General features: G+C 38.0%; 1 protein-coding gene across 6 annotated transcripts in view; it reads right to left on the bottom strand.

Moving 5' to 3' along the window:
* The window catches only part of myo16 (myosin XVI), a 166,552-nt gene that overhangs the window by 117,177 nt on the left and 24,287 nt on the right, over positions 1-25,088 (bottom strand). For 5 of the 6 annotated variants that reach the window (XM_039683123.2, XM_039683120.2, XM_039683121.2 and 2 more), the window contains exons 2-3: positions 21,133-21,393; positions 1,636-1,706 (exon numbers count right to left, since the gene is read on the bottom strand). In XM_039683123.2, the coding sequence (XP_039539057.2) occupies positions 1,636-1,706; positions 21,133-21,358 (297 nt within the window). In that variant the 5' untranslated portion in view covers positions 21,359-21,393. Of the gene's footprint in view, positions 1-1,635; positions 1,707-2,613; positions 2,880-21,132; positions 21,394-25,088 lie in introns of those variants that run through there. The other variant, XM_089133335.1, reaches the window with a different exon arrangement.

The following is a 25,088-nucleotide window of genomic DNA, read 5'->3' as shown; positions in this document are numbered from 1 at the left end:
TGTTTTACGTTCGGAGTTAGAACCTAGTTATTACCAAGTTAATGTAATTAATATTAGCACATAGCATGCAGAATAGGACTGTAAAATAAAGTGCTTTCACAATGTTTCTTGAGCATCAAATGAATTATCATGAGAACATGTTAAGTCTTTGCAAAAATGGCTCTGAAAAACATTAAGTACACCTTTGATTTGACTTCAAGTACTTTTTGCACCCAATGTAAGTTCTTAAGTGATGAAATCTATTCAGATAATATAGCTATTCTACTATGCATTTAAATGAGACATTTAAATGGATTAATTTTTTTTTACCCCTTTTCACATTAGTAATGACATTAATTGCACAGAGGCGAAATTCAGTTAGAGGTGCAATAATCAAAATTGTAATTAAAAAGTTAACTGCATATATTGCATTGGGTATGAATGGCTGATTTCATATTTCGCACCATAAAATGTATTGTTTTCTGTTTGAGCATCTCTAAGTCCTTGAGAGTGCCAAGACTTAATTAAACTATATCCAATTACCACTGAAATTGAATTTGTTTCTGTTTAGCTGTACTATACCCTAGTGAACCCTTTACATTAAGTCTCCTATGGTCACAAAATGAACTAACAAAAATTGAATCATCCATCTTGCTTGAGTGTAGGGCTCACACACACTGGACCAGGTCTATTACAGTCAGTGTCACCAAATAATGTCAAATATTTCCCAGAGTTACAATGAACCAACTAAAGGGAATGTAATGGATGCCAGCCATTTAGTTGACGAGCAGGCATTGAACAGAACATGTAGGTGTCATATATAACCAGAAACTGTCCAAAAAGGAAAATTAATTAAAGAGCCCCTATCATAGCATTGGAAATGTTCCTATTTTTGTTTTAGGAGTTCCCAAAAACAGTTTAACGTGCATGCAAAGATTGTCTTATAAAATGCATTTATTTTTAACTGATTTGCTCAACGACTCCCAAATGATTTTTTCAACGATTCATTTTCCCAAACACCTCCTTTGAGTGACGCAAATCTGCGGCGATTGGTCAAATGACCCAGTCAGTTGTTATTGGTAAACCGTAGGCAGAGATTTTTGCCAACGGAACACCCATAACCAGAATTATAGCTTGTCAAGTGTTGAAAATTGCTTATAGTGTTTGAACAAAAGTTTGCACTTTCCACGCAGTCCCTTACTCGCGTCTTCAACCCTCCTAAACAATTCAAAAAAAAATTTTTCCATTTCAGTTTTGACCACAAACAGCCAAGGAGTGACCTCAAATGAAGTGCATTATTTTGTTATATCAAAACCTTGAACCAGTCAGGTTGAGTAAATCAATTTAATTTTATTCATTTTTAAATATAAAAATGGTCTAAAATGCCTGAATATCTTTAAAGGTATATCCCAGGTGTGGCTTCAAACATGCCTTGTCCATTCTTAATTTAAAGTCAGTACATATTATACAATTATTTTAAAACTATGTAATAATTTGTAGAGGACCTCAGAAGTAAAAGGAACGGAGTATTGTGGCACTGCATTAAAAAGGGACAGGTAGAATTCCTGCAGAGGACATCAGAGTCAGAGTGAATATCATCTCAAGAGGCAATACACATGTATCTGAATTTGTCAGAGCTTGTCCTTATGTTCTTACCAGATGGAGCAGAGATCCTCCTGAGGAAATCACTGTGTTCAGGTCAGCTCCCTCCTTCAGCAGCCTCAGCACTGGAACAAAAAAAAAAAGCAAAGACGGATAAATATATATGCAAAAATGAATACTTCACAAAATCTTTGTGATCCACTCTACACATAGTGAGGAAATGATGAATTGTTAGGATCTCTAAAGACACTGGAGTACCTAGAGTGCCGTCAAGCGGTCTAATGCCTACACAGGCTCCAGTCTCGTAAGGCACCATCCTGAATGAAATGGAATCTCGCAAGTAACTTCAAAACCCCGTACGGCGCACATAGATGGAAACAAATAGTACTACTTAGATGAACAATAGTTCATTGTTAGCATGTTGCTAAGCACACTAACACTGTATTGAACATTTATCATTTTTTGTTGGCACTGAACGTCTTATAACATATACATATCCCTTTGTCCTCCATCTTAGACAGATTTTTCACAGAGCGACCTTCTCCATAAAAAGTACATAAAATGTTGCCAAAATAATACTAGCCTGGTGTTTCACCAGACCAAAAGCCCATTAACACCAAGAAAGCACAATAACTATAAAAATGATAGTCACAGAGGAACAATATCGTTTTCTTCTAACAAATGAACGATAAAAAAAAACATTGACTGCCAATCAAAATCCACCAGACTTTAGTAAGCTAGATGCTAGATGCTAAGCTAGTAAGCTAAAGCATTTAAAGCAGCAAATGACAAAACCATAATAAACAGAATGCTAACATTCATTGTGGATGTTTATATTGACATCATTATTGCTATCTTCATACTAGGTATTGTTATTATTGTGAACAGGCCTTTATACAGCCTTGGTCTGTTTTGACCTTAAAGCCCCCGTGAAATCAAAATTGAACCTATTTACTTTGTTAGCGCATATTACTAGTCTTGTGGTGAACAATTAATCCGTGCAAGTAAATATATATTAAACAAATGTTTTACCTTGGTAATCTTTAATCAAAATCTGAACCGGTCTGGAATGGTTTCTTTTTCTGATGACGTAGGTTTCACAGCTTGGGTGGGGAAACGCTTAACCACTCCCCTCAAACCGTTCGTTTGCTATGAGCGAGAGATGGAGAGGAGGAGCGCTAGAGTAAAACCCTGCCCTCTGTTCAATATTCCGTTTCACTTGGAAATACGTCACAGCACTGGAGAAAAATCGTTTGCAACTTCCGGTTCACGGGGACTTTAACCATCAGACTGTTGACAGCCACTAACTGATTGTCTGTGGCAGTGTCTAGTGTATATTGGCAGTTTCATCCTGTATTTCCCTCTGGCCTGAATTCAAGTGCACTACATGACACACGGCTACCCTCATTGAATTTAATTACTGAAGAACCTATCAGATACTTTATAATGACTCCCACTAAAATGCATCAAAAAGAGTGTTCCTTACATGACATTTACTGTAAATGAGCACAGTACAGAAGGGAAGGGACTCTATGTTGATCCAAAATATGATGATAGAATATAAATGATAAATTGTGCATACAGACACTCATACAAATGTCAGTAAATTCCTGAGGGATTTTTCAGCTTTATAGCGTGACAACATACTAGTCTGGAATTGTATCTCAAACAGGCACAGTGAGGAACAAAACTGCTTACACAGAGAGTTACAGAGGCTCATATCATCTCAGCTGAGGTTTAAATCACTAAAGAGTGAAGAAAAGACAGATGTGCACACAAAAACAAAAACGTTAGCATCAGCAGGTTAGCCTACTGAGGCTATCTGGCAAGCACTCAAGCATATCGAAAGGAATATCTATTCAACGGCTCATTACGCAAGAAAGGAAGCCATTTTAAACAAACACACAAGGGGAAGAAGACAAAAACGTACTGTGAGAACGAGAACCAAGAACAATGAGAAAAACAACGATAACTATATTAGCATCCTCACCAACGCCAAGGATCATTATGTTTATTATGCTACGGCATGGCAAACTTGAGTTCTTTAAAGTCGGGTGGATTCTGATTGGCTATCTATGTTTGTATCATTTATCAGTTGGGGGAAAAAATAGTTCAGAGTTTTTGGTAACACCTTAGTTTGGGGACCAATTCTCACTATTAACTATTTGCTCATTAGCTTGCATATTGGCTGACTATTAGTGGTAGGTACTTAAAAAGCACATATTGATGCCTTATTATGATGGTGAGTAAATTACAATTTGGTTACACTGTATTTGAATGCGTCCTTACAGACACAATTACATAATGTGTAATATTGATTAACAGCACGGTTTAGTTTTAGTTGCTGGTAACAGTAAATTACATGTAACAGTCAACAAGGACAACGTTCTCCATTTCCTTGACAGCTGTGACTATGGTACAAGTATATTGGCTGCGGCAAGTGTGTTCTCAAACGCTAGTATGATGGATGGCTCAGAGGCTAAATGGGTGAATCTCAGAGATCACTCAGCAATCCCCATCAGGAAATTGAACACCGCTTTGGATTATACCGATCTGCCAACACAGGGAAATAAAAATGAAAGAAGATCCCAGAGAGGAAATGAGGCAGGGTGTAAGGCTTGTAAAGGACACTGTCTGATGTACGCCAAAGCAATTAAGGGCTGTTCAGTCATAAAAGAGTTGCTATGCAGTGAGCCAGATTAGCTTGATGTTGCGAAGAAGCTAATTTTGTCAAGCACCACAACACAATGATGGCCGTGCATCTTAAATCACATGAACCTTCGCCACTGCAAAACATGCTATCAATGCTAATCACACAAGCCTGCCAGGCTCAAGTCTTGCCAGCTTCATTGGAAAGATAAACTAAGACAGATCAATAGGTCTTAAACTAATAAATCTGTACCTGAGCGATTTCTGCATGACGTACATACAGTATGTGCTTGACTCACTACTTGCCAGGACAGAGTGAAGGTTAATTACAATGCAACTATGAAATGATCGTTCTGGTTATACAACTCTACCCAAGCGTCAATATTATGCCCCACACAGGAATAGTTCCTGCCTCAAACAGATGTGCTTGTAGATGACCCCTGATGATGTGTTTGGACTACCTATTTATGCGTGAGAACATGCCCACTCTGAGTAGTGGTGGTGAAGTAGAGCAGTTCATGCTAATAATATACCGTCAGCACTCGTTCATATTTATGAGGTGTTATAGCAATCTGACTCAGCAATATGCGTTGCTGGCTTGTACGTTAACTCAATAACACTGAATGCTGCAAAATCATCTACGTGACCTCCATTATGCTTTGAGCAACAAGAAGCCAACAGCTAACAGCTTTAAGCAAGGTGTACTACACTCACACTATTACTCAAACAATGCCCAGGAGAACAAAGTTTAAAAATTACGGGAAAACAAATGAAGAGTTCAGATGCAAAAGCCTCTAAATGCCATTTGAAATTTTCTTCTTTAATGATGATTTTTATCAAAATTGTATATTTAAGTTCAGTAATTTCACTTAAATAACAACATTTAAGTGAAATTACTGAACTTAAATATACAAGTTTGATAAAAAAATCATCATTAAAGAAGAAAATTTCAAATGGCATTTAAAAGGCTTTTGCATCTGAACTCTTCAAATACACTTGCAACTACAATGAGCGAATACGACTACAGCTGAAACAGCTACTTGATCACGTAGTGTGCAAAAATTAATTCACTTTTAATACAGAAACATCAGTCCAATCAATGCTATTCACATACAATCCAAGTTACACACTCAGACCCATTATTAATCAATTTGGTCAATTTGTAGTCATTAGCGGTCAGGGAGCTTAATTTCACAAGTTTTTTTTTTTGCTCTAATGAGCACCAGACAAGTATCTCATATCAAGGGCAAATTCTTCATCATGTTTCAATCAATCTTGTTCACTTCACACAAGAAGCCCTCGCTTGAAAAAAATCAACATATTAATGCAACAATATTTATGGTCCTCAGATTCAGGAACATTACAACTTGTGATGGCCGCACCAGCAGCCACACATGGAAACTTCAACTCACGGTGGTAACTTCATTTGTTTTAAGCACATTACATATTGTACAAAATAAATAACTGGACACATACACATACTTTAGTTTTAAAAACAGTTTTATTAGTTATTTGACTTGGTTTTCTGTTTGAGTGCACATATTTAGTTAAGTTTGTCAATTTAGCTAATTTCAGGTTCATTATCTTTACGTTCTGTGAAGTTAATACCTTTTCTTTTTGAGTTACCAGTTCCTGGGGAGAGCACACCGGCTGGGTGACAGGCAAAAGGATTTTCAACTGACTCTCAGCTGTTTAAGTAGGGGAAAGGCTAATTGGACTGCACCATGTATTCCCATTTCATGGGGGTGACAGAGTATTACATTTTTGAGTTTTGTTCTTTTTCTTTGCTATTTATATTTTGTTATAATTTATTTGATTGATTTGTCCTTAGTTACGGTAGCGTTGGTTTGACATGTGTTGTAATTATTGTGGTTTGTTTATATATTATGTGTTTTTCTACCCCCTTTTGTGTCAGAGAGGCCTAATGTTTTTTTTTTTTTTTTTTTTTTTTTTTTCCAATGTGATCACACCTATTCCAGTAGATGGCGATAATGCACATAGCTTGCAAACTGCCAAGAAGTTTAGCTAGGTCTGTTTTGTTTTGTTCAACCGATGTTAAGGTTGATGGCCTTCAATGGCCAATGGCCATTCTCATTGTGTGTGTTACTTGGCCCTGAAGAAGACCATTTGTGGGTCGAAACATGTTGGCTTGTAACTTTTTACAATGAAATAAGCCAGTTTCAATAAAGGCTTTTTAACCTTCGCCTTCACCCCATTATCCATTTTTGAGTGCCTGGGGCCTGCATGTTGTTTCCTAATCACAGCATAATGAGTTCAGGCAATGGGATCTGGGAATTGAAGCTCATGAGTTAGCAGATTACGGACACTCCAGCAGGTGGATGTAACAACCAGAATGTTAGCGCTGCTCTTTACCATTGAATGCTATTAGCTCTAAAATGAGCTATTAGTCCATAATATGACTAAGAATCTCATAAAAGCATCCTAATATGATGTGAAGGCCCATACTCAGAATCTGTCTTCTGCATTTAACCCATCTAAGTTATGGCAGGAACATTAACAACGGTGAAGAGTGAACACACACACACACTGCAAACCATGGACACACACACCCGGAGTAGCGGGCAGCCATTTGCTTTGGTGCCCAGGGAGCGATTGGGGGTTAGGTGCCTTACTCAGTTGTGGGTATTGAAGGTTGAAGACGCAACTTATCATTCACTCTCCCACCTACATTTCGGGTTCGGGTTACAAGTCTGACTCTCTAACTATGGCCACAACTGCCCCTAATAACAGTGGCCCATACAACATGTGTGCTACATTCCAAGTCCTCTGAAGTAATACAGTTGCTTTCTGTGAGGAAGAGGCCACAATTTTAAACATTCACTGTATATCTTGCTTGATAGCTGGGGTTACCATTCAGAAAAAGAAAAAAAAAAACATTTCTAAATAATCTCCGGCTGCAGGCAATAGAGGAAACACCAGAGACCATCCGCCAGTATGTCAGGCCTCTTTACTGGCCATGACCTAACAGAGGTCAGCAGACACAGTTAGCCCATAATGGTGTCTTTGCACACTGGTTGGAAGCATGTTGTGCTACTGCACCTGCCCAAGTTAGGGTGCATTATTACTGGTGGAACACATTTTTACTCATTTGGGTCAAATCCACCATAAAGCCTAACATGCTGTTATCATTAATAGACATATACAGGACTCAAATGGACCAGATACAGATGGTCTAATATTCACATCAGCAATTCTGGAATGAAACTGGACCTTCTTGGAATTATCCGAACATTTATTGGAATGTGTTCCGTTGGCACTTGCCGGATAAGGCTAATATGTGTTTTCCTCCGCTGGTTAATAACCTGCTGTATTTCCTATGACTTGATGCTGGGCGCAAGAGTGGGCGAAATTCAACCTGTCACGGGAAAATGGGAAAACAGCTGTTTGAACCATATGTGGCGTTTCCATGGAAACCAGGCATGGGGAAAGGAGAGGACGGGAGAGAAAAAGGCAAGATAGCAGGAGATGAGAAATTAAAAGATAAGGAATATGGATAACTGTTTTCTATTTGAATTTACTTACTTGTAAACTTGAACTTTCAGCAGCCATTCAGTCTTCAATGTCAAATTATCCTTCAGAAATCATTATAATATGCAGATTTGCTGCTAAAAGAATATTTATTCTTATTATAAATGATAAAAACAGTTGTGCTGCTTAATATTTTTGTAGAAACCATTTTCTTTTCAGATTTGATGAATAGAAAGTGGAAATTAAGAGAACAACTTCAACTACCAAAGCATCCACTGCATCAAAACAAGGGGTTTAAACTTTGCTGGAATTGTGTGGCTTTAAAAAAAAAAAAATTGAAAAACATATGCATGTATGCATCTTTAGAATGGCCAATCAGCACACAAGCATGTGAAGACCCACCCATTGAAATTCTACTACAGACTGTGAATCTGCCACACATGGCTATTTGTGATCGGATCACCTGAGATGGAGGCCAAAGAGAGAAAAGGGCAGTGAGTGAGGGACTGGTTTACAGCTCTATTTTCCTCAGTGCATGTGGGGGTTGTTGGTCTGTGTATGGGTGGGAGTTTGAGAAATGGAGGACTTTGTCACCAAGGATCTTTTGCCAGATAAATAAACCAACCCTACAGAAAATTGCTTCTATTGTTCCTTGAATTTGAGTTAAATCATATCCAATGCTCACTTGTAATGAAATGCATTAGAGAAACTTGCATTACACACTACAGTGCATTATGTTCTGCATCAGGTGTCATCCATTAGCCATAATATAATAGGCAACGGGAGCCAACGGTCTAGGCAGTATGGACAAGCCTAGACAATGTTAATGTATAAAGCTAATAGTAAGAAGTGCACACAACAAATTGATGTCTCTAGAGGTCTGAATTCAATCAGTGGCACCACAAACAGACATATTGAATCATTCAGATAGTGTATACAACCATTTGAAACACATTAGCTCAGCACCAAAACCTAGTGAGCTGCATTGCTGTCTACAGTCTAGATAGGCAGCTGTCTTCTGAGACAGCAAACTGAAATGAAATCTAATAAGTAACATTTGACATGCTGTTCTGCTGTAGGCATTTCAATTGAGTCTGGTGTTAGCATATTGCTAAGCTACTCTTAGCACCTTTCTTTTTTCTTTTTAAAATCTATTCTCTTTAAGGCCGGATTCACATATAGCGCCTAAAAACGCGTAGAAAACGCCGCATTCTCCATTTTCCAAAGCGCCAGGGCAGTTGCGCTTCAGTTGGTTTTTGTCACATGACCTATTGTGTGCGTATAGTGCGCTTGCGGTATTCTGAAAAGTTGAGCTGTTTTTGGCGCAGACGCGCATGGAAAAAACGAGCGCGTCGCACCGCGACCGCACCGCTTACATTATGAGCGAGCATACCGTGCGCCTACATTTGAAATAACGAACTTGAGCGCGCAAAAGACGCGATATGTGAACCGGCCCTAAATAGTCCAAATTCCATTTTCTAGCTTATTTAAATTAAACATTTCTCTCACCTCAACTTCCCTTTTTTAATGTTTTCACTGAAGTAGTCTCGAACATGCTCTATAAATGGATTATTTTTCAAGGTCACACTCATTCCATATCCATCTCTCGGTCCTTTGCTCTTTTGTATCCCCACATTCCTCCATGTTCCACCATCAATAACAGGAGACTTAAGCCTTTCATCTCTTAAATGAATTGTCTTCTCCTCCAGAAAACAGAAAATCAGGTTTCTCTTTATCTCTAAACTTGACAGAATTCTATTGGGAGTTCCAGTCAAGCATGGACTCTTCATGTTTTTGATATGGGCTTTGGAGGCCAGGCTATGTTTTTCTAATCAGGGGAGAGTTCAGTCTTCGACAATAAGAGGAGGAGGATTCGGGGGCAATGTTAAGGTTAAAATGAGCTTACTGGGGTGGAAAAAAAAGCATCCCAGCTATTCGAAGGAGCTGAAAATCTTAATAACAAAAAATAAATCAATCAATCAATCAATCATGACTAGTCAGTTCTCTGATTCCATTCAAATTCCCAACAGAGACTTTTTCACTCAGAAAGAGCTGAAGTGACAATTGACATCATCTCATTGCATCCCATCTTATGCCAGGCAAAATGGACTGTGCCTTGAGTCAGCAGACACGGGCCATTTTGTATCCAACAGTGGTGGATGAAGTATACAAAACAAGCGATTTAATTAGGACGAGTAAAAGGACAGATATCCTTATAAAATATCATTCCAAATCACCCTTTTACAACAGATTTAGTTGACAAATAACCGGCATATGTGACCTAAATATGATTTCCATTTACAATAATCAATACAGTTCAACAGGTTCCTTGGAAAGAATCAGCTCGTTCTCGATTCGTTCTCATATCATGCTTTGAAATTTAATGAAATAAAAGTGAAAATATCAATGTGTGCTGAATTTTTGGTTTCAAGAAGTCACTTTAAATTTGATATTTTAAATTTGTGGGAATACCAAAACAATCACATTTATTCATTTTTAAATAGGGTCATATAAGAATTCAAACTTTCCATGAACCTCTTGTCCAACAAAAGACAACATTTAATAACATGCTTTTACTCCAAACTAAATTCATAACGACAGCTGAGCATCCTTCTGTGCAAAGATTTGGCTTCTTACACAGAATAAGGCAGTCATGTGCTTATAAGTCATGTTTAATCAAAGCAATCTCTGTTTATTCAGCTACAGCGATGATGCCCATAGGGATTTCCTGGAATGGTTATTGTACTTCTGCAGTGGGGCATATTTGGCGTGTCTGAGTGAGAGCGCCCTCTGGATTTCAGATGAAGCAGTATTTACTACTGGTCAGCCGTGCTGCACTGACAAGCTGCGCATAAAATAATCGTAACCGTTGCCAAATCACGTGCGGTTTCATTGCGATTAAACTTTAGCCTTGCTGTGCACAATTACAGGTCCCTTTAAATGAGGTCTCGGTCATACTGACCTAAGCAGTTTGTGTTTCACATTTCAGCATTTTTTTTAAATCTGTCACAATTTAATGGAGCTTTGAGTATTCAAATATACATTATTTATTTATTTATTTTTTATTTTTTTACTGTCAAATCGATTACAGTTTTTATCTACTTAAAACTTTATTGGACTTGACAGAAAAAAAGAAAAATGTACCAACATCCTTCAATAAAAATGAATGTTTTAATTGATTGTATACTGTAAATGGCTCTGCAATGACAGTTACAATTGTCAAACCTCAAAGGAACTATGTTAAAAATGGTTTGAGAAGCAAGTAAAAATTCATCTAGTTACAAACTCTGATGTTATTTCTTGCTAATTTCCTTCCCATCACAAAAGCGAATGGCGCATTGCAGGAATGCCATTAGCACTGAATCACAGTGGGCTGTGAGAGGCTTGTAAACACTCTTTCGCTCACTTCCAGATCTCTGTCATTATTCCATTATCCTGACAGCCATTTTATGTTTCCTCTGCAAACATACATGATCGTGATAGGTTACATCATTCCACCCAATTCCAAGGGCTTTCAAAAGTAGGACAGAGCACGTCAATCCTAATCCATGTGTAAATTGACTTTACAGTCTCTTGGGGACACTTTAGTTTGTAGTCATTTTTAATTTTCATTGTAGATATGAAACAATGATTTAGAGGCATTTCCTGGGACCCTGAGGCACAGTGTGGTAAAAGGAATGATGCCCGCCCATACGGGCTTTAAAAGAACTGCTGGGTATTTTTTAATGGATAAAGATGTCCTTGTGAGTGACTGATATTTACATCTCAGCTGTACACCATATATGTTGATGGACATACCTAGATATTTTTAAAAATTTAATTTCTTGTGAGACCTTGATCATAAGTAGGATTTTGTAAAGTTTGTAGTAGACTTATAAGGTAAATTGTAACTACACTCAAGTCAATGTAGTTCTTTAGACTAACTGGGTTCTTGATTAATTTTAAAGATCACTTCATGATAAGGTTATATAGATAGATAGATAGATAGATAGATAGATAGATAGATAGATAGATAGATAGATAGATAGATAGATAGATAGATAGATAGATAGATAGATAGATAGATAGATAGATAGATAATCTGTTTATTTCATAAAATGTATTAAATGATATAAAACAACTAAATCTATAAAATTATCCCATGATGGGAATCTCTAAAAGAATATTTTCTTCTAAGACAATATTAAAGTGAGATACTTCAGCTTAAATAATCTTTATCATTATGTACATATTTCCTAAACTTTCCTACTTTAAGTTTAGTCAACTTAAATATAAAAGTATGTTATAGTAGAATACTGCTATACAATAATCTATAACCTTTAAATAAATCAGTTATGTAGCTTATTTCCATTAAAAAAAAAAAATCCCTACAAGAAGAAAACTTTAAGACAACTGAAATTGTGCACAAATGCAATGGCTGAGAAAATGTTAATAACTATATCATATCCTTGGTGCAAAAAGTTTTTTTTTTTTTTTTTTTTTTTTTGCGTGCGTGCGTGCGTGTCTGTGTGTGTGTGTGTGTGTGCTGTGCAACATTTCAAATTATTTGCTTTCTAATATTACTTATTAACACACATCTATGTTTTTTATAATGCAATTTATAAGATTTACAAGTTAATAAAATTATCTGTGTGGCTGTTCTTAAATGCAGACACAAAAAAAAAAAAGCTGCTGATTTAGCAGGTTCAGATGGAGAGGAATCCAGCAAGATTTACTGCAGGTGAGTTAGCAGAGGTGCTGCGCGCTGCATTGAAACACCAAATAATCTACTGTAGCTATTGCACAAAATAAGAGAGGTACAGAATGACAGTGAATGTAAAAACTACATTTAACGTCGTTATCAGGTTCCTAAACACAGGGTACCAAAAATGTCCGTGCGTCTATGTAGCGATGCAGATTTGCTGTAGGGCATAAGACAAAGAAACCAAAAACAAAGATGACAACAAAGAAGACATTGATGAAGATTAAGAATAAAATCAGAACAGATGCAATAGGGTTCCAGCACCTTTGGTGCAAAACAACCTGTAGAAGCTTTGGCTTTGCCGATGTGTTCAAATGTAGTCATGTTTGTGAATCTCATAAGATTTATCAAACTGACAACGAGAATAACATTCAATACCAGCCCAATAACAGGCCAAGTCCTGGGGCGAATACAGTTTCCATCAGCATTCAGAAACTGCACATAAACCAATCCAACTGGAATTGATTTCATTGTTCTTTATTCCGAGAGACCATATGCTGCTCCCACTCTCATACGGGGCTGATCAAGTTAATACAATGAGCTTGGAGGACCTCTAATAAGAAACGCGCATCCACAGGTGCATGCGCACATTCCCGCACAATAAAAAAGATCATATTTAGAATTCAAACTGATATTGGAACCACCCAGTAGAGTCCAAATCTTTACAGTATTTATGCCTTTTATTACATAGGATAGCATAGAGATACGGTGTTTGCTTAAAAAAGCCCACCATGAAGTCCATCACTAAGAAATGATCACTAGCTATGAAGTTTTCTTCCAGGTGTTTGGTCAGAAGTTGAGTAAATACAAGTTCGTAGTAAGAAGTAAAAATCATGAACACACTGGAGAGCAACTTCACAATAGACACAGCCACAAGATTTGATGCGTCTAATGCTTAAAGTTTAAGTAAAGGATTAGAACAAGCCCCTAACCAAAGTATTAAAAGTGAGCAAGTGCTCCTTGCTAATCCTTGACTGGAAGAAGAGCAACATTGACAAGTTTTAAATGGTATAACACACACCCACATGCTAAGAGTAAAGGCTGTGGGTCTGCATTTCTATCAGAGATTCATTACTGTCTAACCCTGAGCTGATGTCACAACAGTGTGATGCTTCAGTTCACAGTTGAGAAGCCATGCGAACGGCATGGGTGATAGTGGATGAGAGGCAGAGTGTGTAATTAATTGTGTCTCGGTATCACGGGTGTGTGATCCCCGATCTCGCTCACGCCTCAGTGCTTGTCGCCGCATAAATACAGAGCATCACATCTGCAACTGAGAAGGTGCGCTCAAGAGTCCAATGACATATGCATATTTGTGTGTGCATGATCTCAGTTTCAGCCAGTCTCCAGGGCTCAGATCTGAGTAAAATGTTAGGATACAGCCCATCAACCCTCATTTGTGTGCAATGCTAAGATTCAATTCATGCAGGAAAAATCAATTACATCACTCTATGAAAGCATATCCAGTAGATATTCACATAGGAAAAAAAATAACACTAATGAAATCTCTCAAGCCAAATATGGTTGTAACATGCAAAATAGTTCTTTACCACAGGGTATAACACCCACCAGTGATGTATTGCTTCAAAATGTGCCCGTTCCATTCCGACCTCTGGAACATCCCTACACTCCGGATTATGTGGTATTTACACATTTTGACCGACTTTTAAAAATGATTAAAGTTGGGGGGCGATGAGGAACATTGCTGATAGTGTTCCCAGGGTTCCTCTGGGATATCTTCACCCTGAGGCGAACACATTCCCTGCATATAAATCCAGCATGCTGAAACTCCCGTCAGCATTATCACACATACAAGGTGTGCATTCCTGTAAAACATACATTTAAAATCGGGCCAATGGAAAGTATCTGCACATGTATGCTATATGTTTTGAGTGACGCTTGCTGGCAGTTCTCATCAAGTTACTGTGACCATGAAAGGAATGTGTAGATAAAATGGGACAGTAACTAAAACACATAGTACTCCCACAAGAGGCAAATCAATAGATCATCACCAATGAGTCATTGAGGAAGGCATTTAACCTTCCTCTAAGATGGGAATGATTGTACTGCAAGGTTCTCGAGTGAAGGTACGAGATCAATTAGTAATCTCTGAAAATGGTGACCGGCAAAGAGCACAGTTAAAACTCAAGACAGCACCACTGATCTATAAAATGACTCGATAGCTCATGACTTTCTAAACTGCCACCAGGCGGTGTTCGAAGTGTTCGAGCGGCCATCTTACGATTCCCTACCAGCAGAAGGCTCCAATGGCCTTTATACAGAGATTGGTAAGATTTAAGATGACCTGCGGTCAGCAACAAGTGTAAAACGAAGATCACAAAAGGATCTTGAAAAACTGCTCACAGGTTGTACTTTAACCCAATATATAGTAATTTATATGCACAATTGTCACTTTTTCTGTGTTATTTAAAAAAAAATGTATAGCCTTTCCATTCTGTCACAGACGTATTCAAGTTTAAACCTAATAAACGTGTTATTCAGTGCATTACTTATTCATTTAATTAAATACATTTTATTTTCATGTCAATCCGTGTTCAGTTTGACCACGAACCATGCACTGTCACTTTAATTCAGCGCCTGCAACACAAATAACCTCTGCACACACCGCACTTAGTTGGACGGGCATCCGTGTGCAGTGAAAGCTTCAACCTGTTGACATGGGTATGGTAAAAAATATGCACTGCAAACGGAGTAGGCCTATGTACGTATAAACCCCCTATTTACACTGCACACATCTGCGGCGCATTACGGCTCCGAGCGACATTGTTTTATTCCTACCTTCGGTGTCAACTCACACCAGGAGCATTTCCACGTGATTTGCCGATTTGTGGGCGCGATCAGCTCTGGTAGCTGTCGCATCTGTAAACGCGCCGCAGATGTGAGCAGTGTAAATAAAGGGTAAATAAGAGATGAAACAGGTGTACATTAACCCATGCAATTTTTAAGACACAAAAAAACGAACGGTTTTTGTGAGAAAACGATCAGTATTTATATCGTTTTTACCTCGTGTAATCACAGTGACGTCCAAGTGATCTGAATCAGTTGTGCAATGTCCAACTGAACCGAACTGAATCAGTTCAATGTTACGCCGGAAGTGATCGCTTGCGCGTGACGTCACTCAATATTTACACGGACATTTCAGAAGTTTTACCTTTTACTAAACATATTTAGATATACCGAAATCGTCTTCCATTGCGGTTTCCCGTATATCTAAATATGTTTAGTGAAAGGTAAAACTTCCGAAATCTCTGTATAAACAAAGAGTGACGTAGGCGCACAAGCGATCACTTCCGGCGCATGCGCAGACCGAAGCACCCGTGCCGTCAGATCATTTTGTCATCATGGCTATGATTACAAGAGGTAAAAACGATATAAATACTGTTCGTTTTCTCACACAAACCGCTCGTTTCGTGTCTTAGGCCATCAATGTGTACTTACATTTACGAGTCATTAAATCATGTTTAATTTTGACTTCTCTGTGCATGCTTTGTGGTGGACCCCCTTAGCCTCCAGTGTATGACTGATAGACAACAACGGTTTGACTCAAAAATGTCAAAATTGAAAATGATGTGGAAACAAAGACACCTACATCTTGGATGCCCTTGAGGCAAGCTAAAACATATCAAAAATTAATTTCAAAGTGAACCATCCCTTTAATTTTTAGTAAGCAGGAATAATTGCCGACTTTAAACAAATACCCATTTAAATGCTTAGGATGTTTGCTTTGTAAGACAGTTCAGGGAGACTTTAGATTTAAAGACGGTGTCTCGTTATGCAATGTTTTCTTAGTCAAATCATACAATTTCCTATTGATTCAATAGAACGCGTGAGCTCACTCGGGAATCACAATATGGCGCCGCGGTGGCTTCATTGTTTATGACGTCATGAGCTATCCAGTCATTCTACAAAGTAGATCAGTGGACAGCACACATATTGTACACAAAATTGGGCACGGGCACAACAACGGAGGGCTGTTGAGGGCTTACCCTGCCATCATGTAACGAAATAACTACAGTTGTCACCAGGGCCTGAAATTAACACCCGACCACCTGCCAAATGCGGGTGAATTTTGCTATTGGCGGGTAACACTGTCAATCTACCTGCCACATTGGCAGGTAGCCAATGAGAATTGAGTGATTCATAAGGATTTTCACATTTCAACCAAGTCCACTATTGCGTTGGACTTTAGCTAAAATGTGGCGGCACATTACTGGGGTAAAGAGGCCAGCTGAAACAAAACAAACAGCCAACAAAAAGATGAGGATGAGAAAAAGACATTTTAATACAAAGTGAACAATCGGCGGCAATGGCAAGGTTCGTGAGCGGCTGATTTATGACAGCGACTGTTGTTTCGTAACGTTCATGCGATCAGAAAGAAGATGAGGCTCTTTTTCTGACTACGTGTGCGAGTATTAAACTGTTGATGAGATGGGATGAGATAATGTAATGCGTCGCTGTTGTAGGTTAAAGTACAATGACAGTTGCACAGATGTGTGTGCGTGTGCAACTGTGCATGTTGGGAGTTGGGAACCGGTGAGAAAATGTCCGGTACCCGGTAATTGTATCAGTAATAACAGTATTAATTTAGTTCATATTTAACCGTTCCTGAACGCTGTAACTAAAAGCTGTTAAGAGTAAGACCTGTAGCTGCTACGTGACTAAAACCGCCATCAACACAGCCGCGTGTGATTTGTTTACGAGCTGCGGTAGGTCTATCTGTTGAGTATACTATATTATAGCCTATACTATATATGTTGTGTGTGTGTGTGTGTCTAATAACATACATTTAAAAAAAAATCTTTTTATTCATTGATTTTGACAGAGTTATTATTACTTGACAGCACTTAAATGTGTGTTCTTACAAGTTAAAGAACAATATTGTGAAATTCCCGTTTTTTTTTTTTTTTTTTTTGTTTTTTTTTTACGTTTATGAGGCAAAAAAAAAAATGGCTGGTAAAAAGTCTCTGTGGCAGGTGAATTTTTAAATCCACCTGCCACAGTGGCCGGTGGCCGAAAAAATTAACTTCAGGCCCTGGTTGTCACTTTACGTGGCTGTCAGATGGTCATTGTCTTAGCGGGTAGTTCCTGGCCAGAACATTCTGCTATGTGAACTTCATGTCGAACCATCTTCAAAAGGAAGAACCTTTCCATGAAGAACCTTTAATATCCATGGAACCCCTCAGTTGCACAGTGGGTTTCACTGATACCTCTTTTCCACCACAATGTTTTATGTTCCAGAGCGAGAGCCTTTTACCCAGACGAAATGCTGCATGTTTCCACAGACTTGACCACGTGTTTCCACATATTTGATGAACGAAACGTGATTTAAAGCTGCTACATGTTCACCTGACTACAACAAGTAAAATCAAACCGTGGGCGTCACATTACCAGGAGTGAAACTAGCATACCGGGAGCTTGCATAATTTCCGGTACACTTATCTGTCGTTTTTAGAAATATTTTGAAACTGAACCCATTGATTCACTCAATCTCTTGCATGCTGGGTCTCTCTTGTGAGCACAGTTTTACACGCTTAGATAAAAAAAGAGCAATGAAGTGCAATGTTATTAAATTTGTTCATGTTGAACGATTTGAGACGTGCAAACGTCTGTGCACAGGCATTATCTTGATTTACTGAATGAACCAGACAGTCTCTGTCAACCGCTCTCACTGTAAGCAGAAGCCAAGCAACACTGACGCCTTAAACCAAAACACAGGCACAGAGCCATGATAAATCAATATTCTGAGTCACTGACTGGTCAAAAGGCGTTTGCACAGGACGCCGATCACGTTTGGATCAGTGATCAGAACAAAAGCTAAAGTCGTTGCCAAATTGGTAATTAGTGTTCAGTAGGTGGGCAAAAGTTGCCATTCATCCTCAGCCAAAGGTGCCATGTTTCCAACAGGCGTTGCCACAGGAACACCAGCTGGTGCCACGTGGACCAGCTGAACCAGGCTGACAGCCAATAAGGCAGATGCACACAGTGACCTGCAAAGGCTGCTGGGATATCTGACACAGATTTACCCAGACAGCTGAGAAAATGGTTGGCAGGGACAGACAGAAGGAACGATATAAAGATGGAAAGCTGCACATAAGAACACTAGGTACAGATGGATGGAGTTTCAGGAGGTACAGTAGTAAAACATCACCACATACCGGCACCAGACTTCATTAGCAACCAATCAAAACTGACCACCCTTTGCCAACCAATTACAATTAATCCCTATAAAATTAGGGTTAAAAACTCTGCTCCTAGAGGTCCTACAGTTTAGCTGTAGGCCTGCATCTACAAACAAACCTGAGAGTTTCTGATGATTCTGTAGAACTTGCTAAGTTGGTTCAGGTGTCTAGGAGCAGTTCACTTTAAAATGAAAGAATAAACCCATGGACCACCCTGGACGTATATGACTTTCTTCTTTCAGACGAATACAATCGGAGTTATATTAATAAACACCCTGATGCTTCAGATCTTTAAAATGGCAATGAATTGCAACCAACATTGAAGCTCATCTATCCATCATAAAAATGCTCCACATGGCTCCCCCCGGAAATAAAAGCCTTTTGAAGCAAAGCGACAAATTTGTGTATGAAAATGATTCTTATTTAACACGTTACAAAGTAAAATTCTAGCTTCTGGCCAAATGGCCATTTCCACGTCTAAAGCGCAACTTACGAAATTTGTGAAGTCGGAAGAAGCGTAGTGCGTCATGGCGTAGCGTAAAAATCAGCAGTACGTTGCATTACTTGTACAAGATGCGCTTTATACTTAAGTCGAATAGGTATATTCGTTTGGCCTGAAGCTAATTTCTGCTAAATTTCATGGGCAAAAAAAAAATGTCCATTGTCTATTGTCAATGAGGTGTAGTAAGAGGCAAAGCTCACATAGAAGCCACATAGAAGTCACACGGCTAGTCAACGCGGTGAAAGCTAAACAAAGATAAATTTGCCCCTTTATGAGCTGCTTTTTAATGATTTATTCAAAAAGTCTTAAGAAGTGGTTTAATTAGTCTGATGAAACAGTCTTAAACTAAAAATCAGTCTAAAACTAAAAATCAGTATCACTGACAGAGCTGCACGATTTATCGTTAAAAGACCACCATTCTCCATTCTAACATCTACGATCTTATTCCCATTCCTAAATAACAATGATTCATCTGTGTCCCCAAGTCCGATCACAGCAAATATTCAGATCTGCGTTGGCTCTTCACCTGAGAGGGCAGTTGTCATGTCATGAAACACACAGCATCGTTATTTATGTTAAAAATATTTATATTATTATCATCATCACAGAAGTTAATAGTTCACATTTAAACATAAATAAATCTAAAACAGTTATTTAATTAAACATTATTAATTTAAAAAAATTAACACTTTGTCAGAACCTTACCATTACATGTTATTTTATTTAGTTGCCCATTCAGAATTGAGGGAAAATTGTGACTTTTGAGAAGAAAAAAAGAAACTCGATTCTCAATTTATCCGGAATCATGCAGCTCTACTGATGGCACAGGAATTGAGTAAAATCTGGATTTTAGTTATCAAAATGATTTTTAAATATGTCATCAATAGCTAATTAAACCATAAAAATCCAACAAACAATGAGATGGAGAACCAAAGAAAATGTGCATGGAATAAACCGTGTGGAGCAGATATAATAGATCAAACAGTAGGTATTTTTTAATAATTAATAATGATTTGTTGCAATGTTCATGACTGTTCCCCCTTAATCTGTATCATCTGGGCAATGAGTTTGACTTTAAAGGAGAGCTGAAGGTACTCCATTTTAAAGTTTTATGTTGCCTTCAGATGGATGGCACTACATTAAAAACGAGAGGCCTCTCTCTCACCTTTATCGTGCATAAGCAAAATGAGAACAGCTCTGCCACTCCCTACCGCAAAGTCACAGACAGAAATAGCTGACTTGGGTTGAATTCATTTAGCCTCCACCATTGCTCATGATGCAGAAGGTGGCCTCTCTGTGATTGTCACACTGTCTCACACAAGCTCCTTTCCCCCCGCAAGCTCTTGATTAGATTACTTTTGCCTGTCCCAGGAGTGGCGCGCCGCACTCTGAATATTAGCTTTTTGACTGGCCCATAATCAGCTTGAGAAATGATCTAATACTCAGCAGCAAATGGCAACTTCTGTGACGGCTCGCCTTTCTGGAAATTAATTTGGCCTTTTTCAACAACTTGCCCACTGACTAAGCCACTCCTCCCTTCCTCTCTCTCTTTCTGCATGCAATACAAACACAGACAACTCATTCTTTTTCAATTCTCTACTTCTAATCGCATTTTAGAATTGTTTGGGGTGATTTCCTAGGGTTCAAGGAAAATTGCTTAAATATGTCATTTTGGTGATCAATGAGGAGTTTTAAGGGATAAAATGCTTGACTACATGGGTGACTTTAATGCTAACAAAGACTAATAAATACTGTAACAAATATAACGCTCATTGTTAATGCAAAGTTTACTACGGAGTAATTATTGTAAAGTGTTACTGACTGCTCAAGAACATCCTGTGTCAATGACCCCTTAGACCGCATATAAGCAGCATTTTTGAGTGACTTGACCAGCATTGTAATTTGCTAGTGAGGAATTAATAATTTACAACATGAAACCAAGATAACAAAGCAACAAAAAAGTTTCTTACCCTCTTTGTCATCGTGTCGTATGATGGCATCCTGGATGACGTCTGAAGCTGTAAAGCTGATCCTTTGTTTTTTGCGATTGGTGGGCCGGGGCTTGGGGAAGCTTTGTTTCTGTAGTGTTCGTTCACGCTCGTAGTAGACCCGCAGCTGCTCGCAACGCATGCGTCTGACCAGCCTCTGACGCTGGCCCAACGGCAGAGACTCCAGCAGACACTGGTCTATCTCCATGTTCTGCCTGAACACGTTACATAGCTGAAAACAACCTGGACAGAGAGACAGAAGAGAGAATGTGGGCTTGTAAGTGGTAGTTGCTTAGGATGTCAATGGAAGGACAGAAAACTCACAGATTTCACAAAAAGGATCATCATTTGTGTTCCAAAGATGAACGAATGTCTTACAGTTTTGAAACGACGTGAGTAATTCATGATATAATTATGTTTTTTGTGTGAACTAACCCTATAAGTAAATGCTGTTCTTTTGAACTTTCTATTCAAAGAATCCTAAAAAAAAATGCACCATGTTTTTTCACAAAAATAGTAAGCAGCACTGTTTTTTTTTCTGTGCTCTAAAACGTTTATTTTTATCAATATCAGCATAACAATTATTTCTGAAGGATCATGTGACTAAAGACTGGAGTAATGATGATGAAAATGCAGCTTTGCCTTCAAAGGGAATACATTACATTATACAACATATTCAAATAGAAACTTGTCAACTTGACAAAAATGCTTTGCATTAAAAACATTTGATGTACATTTGTACACTTCAGCTTCAAAAATTGTGCATCGTGGCACCTTTGGCATACCATTTTTATCATACCAAGTTCAGGATTCTCTAATTGTACCCTTGCATATGTATAGAACAGATAGTATAAATTAGCATGCAGTCTTTATCGCCTACGCTTAGACACTAAAGTCAGGACAAAACTGATGCCAGCCAGATAGGTCTGTGTACTCCTCAAAGCTCAGTCTATTTAAACATTATCTGGCACACACTGCTGACTGTAGCGTGTCTGTTTAACCTTGAATCTCTCCATGCATGGCAGCAGAGAGACTGAATTATCATGACTCTGCATTTCTCCTGCAGAAGAACGACGGAACAAAGCTACAAACCCAATGCCCTCCCTGTACACATTAACGTAAAGAACTGCCGGACGCTCTGGGACTGCAGGGGGCTGTAAATGAAGGAGAAAATTACAACCACTAACAGAGACATATACAGTACTGTAGGTTATGACAGGGCTGGGCATTTATTAAACAATTTCTCCAAGAGAATGCAATTAAATTATTGAGTAAATTATGGAAAAGTGGAAAAACAAACACTGCGGGACTAATAAACTTTACCACTTATTAACACAGAGCTAAATGCCCAGCAAACGCATTGATTCACAAACGTGAACTGTTCGTGCTCAGTCCCGATTAAAATCTGACTCCCATGAGCGTGGAATTGTCATTGAATGTTGATCGAAAGTGACATGAAATTCGCATGAATTCCAATTTGACTGTTCAGACTGAGGTCACATTGAAAAACATTTGTCCTGTCTTGAATTTAGGACCACATATGGAAGCGGCCCAAATTTTGAAAATATCAGATTTTATTTGGTTTGTACTGGTCACAATCTCATGAGAAAAACAAATCCAAATCACATTTGAGCAAAAAAAAAAAAAAAAAAAATGGATTTGGGCCACATTTGCCAGCAGTCTGAATGTGTTAGTTAGTTGTGCTTCATAGATCCATTTTTTTGAATGGTAAAAAGTAAGCAGAAGTAGCTAATTTTTATCATCTAAATATCATAATAATCCAAATTTATAGCCATGATTGACCAATATATATCCAAGCTTTTTTTATTTTTATTAAATTAACCATTGGTGGATAAGTTTTCCTGTTTTGCTGAGTGTCAAAAGCAGGATTTTTATTTTGACAGCTCCAATTTTCAGTCTTCTTTAGATTGCCGTCTTTGTTAAAAAAAAAATAAGATAAAAAGTAAACTATATGTTAATGTGTAAAATAATTTGCCTTTCTATTATTAGTAATACTTTTTTTTTTTACTTTTTTTTTTGGATTTTTTCCCCTTAAAGTTATTATTATTTATTTGATTCATTTTGATTCAAATTACTTTAAACATATTTCAAGTTTAGTAAATATGTAACATAAATTTGAATTTAATTGCAGTATGTATTGTTTAATCGCTATAAAATCTTCCATTTTTATTTATCCTGCCTTCTAAGCCATTTAAAAAAACACTAATTTGTATAAAACATGACAGCTTGAATTGCTTGATATTAAAAAAAAAAAAAAAGTCTCACCCATTTTCCTGCATCCAAAACCGCATACTATATAGTTGGTGCTGTACATTTGGATTGAAAATTACTTCCCAACTGTTCTTCCCAAGATGTATGTTCTATATAAAAATCAGGCGTACTACAGTAAATTTGTAAAAATGTTGACCCATCATTGACTGAAACAATGCGTCATGGGGCGTAGAAATAAGGTGGATGCAGAATGGAAGTAGGCAAATTTGGACACATGAGTCTTTATTTTACTTCAAGATGTGCTGGATAAATCCGTTTTACTCACAGCCACAAGTGGATGTATCACAATTTACATTTAAAATGACATTTTTATGCTGATAAATAATTGAAGTTTTGAAACTTTAGATTGGCTGCCCTTCTCCTCAAGGATCATTTGCTGCTCATTCTCTTACATCTCTCTCATCCTGAGCCAGCCGCACACATCATGCATTATGAAGTCAGTCACCACCCATCTAACCCAGAGAGGGATGAATAAGAAATATCCACAGATGAGCTCACGTTAGAAGAGAGGCGTGTGAGTGAGTTCAAATGAGAGCTAAAAAAATGTAGATGAATTACAAAGAAGTGCCCACATCAACAAGGTCAAGTAAGCTAAGCTCCATCACAGCAATCAAGAGAACATCAATCCCCTTCCTCAAGGCTGTATTTTTGTTTTAGGAACCAAAGCGAGAAGGACAACTTCTCTTTTTGCTTATCATACACGCTGTTGTGCAAATCTGTAATTACTCAGATGATTCAGGTCACCAGAAGCCCTTCAGTCAGGGAAATAAAAGTTTGAAAGTCTGCTTTAGACAAATTAAAGAGCTTCCATTAACACACACACACTCACTGAAAAAAATAATATGCTTTATCTAATCAATAAAATTGTGGCAACATATTACAAGCAATTAATTAAATTGTACAAATTAGAATGTTAATTTGATTAACTATTACTCAATTCTAATTTGTTCAATTTAATAAATAATATTGTTTGTAATCTGTTGCCACAATTTTATTGATTAGATAAAGCATATTCATTTTTACAGTGCTCTCTCAATCTCTTTGTGTTCTAAAACGCATGTTAAACTGAGCCAAAAAACCCACTGACAATACTGCCCCTTTTCCAGCATCACAAGGACATCAATCATATTATTCTATAAATGGAACGGCATCGGATGAAGACTGGAGGATCTGTTCTATTCAGTTATCAGAACCCATCATGACAGAAACAATCTGTTCTGTTGTATTCTATGAACAGCATATGAGGACAGAATAATAGATTTGGTTCCGTCACGCCTAATATAGTTGTGTTGATGTTGTGAAACACGTTTGCTGCTAATGTGATGGGATACATGTAAGTTTAGGGTGATATGAGGAGGTTTAAGGGTGGGTTAAGGGGTAATTGAAGGGTCAACAGTGAAACAAGATTGTAAAACACTGCCATAGAAGCCCGATCTTTCCAACCCGATCTCACGACCAAGTCGTACGAATTCGACGAATGATTAAAAAGTGGCTAATTCGTAACAATTCATACGACCTCACTCGTACGAATTAATACGATTTTGCTAAATCGTACATATTTTACGAATTGGCCAATTCGTATGAATTCGTACGAATGACCTACCCCTTACCCCGCCCCTAAACCTAACCATCACGTGGGTTTAGAC

The sequence above is a fragment of the Pimephales promelas genome, chromosome 7 (genome assembly GCF_988280905.1).
Source record: "Pimephales promelas chromosome 7, fPimPro1.hap1.1, whole genome shotgun sequence".
In the NCBI taxonomy this organism is placed as follows: domain Eukaryota; kingdom Metazoa; phylum Chordata; class Actinopteri; order Cypriniformes; family Leuciscidae; genus Pimephales; species Pimephales promelas.
This window is presented reverse-complemented; position numbering and strand designations above follow the sequence as displayed.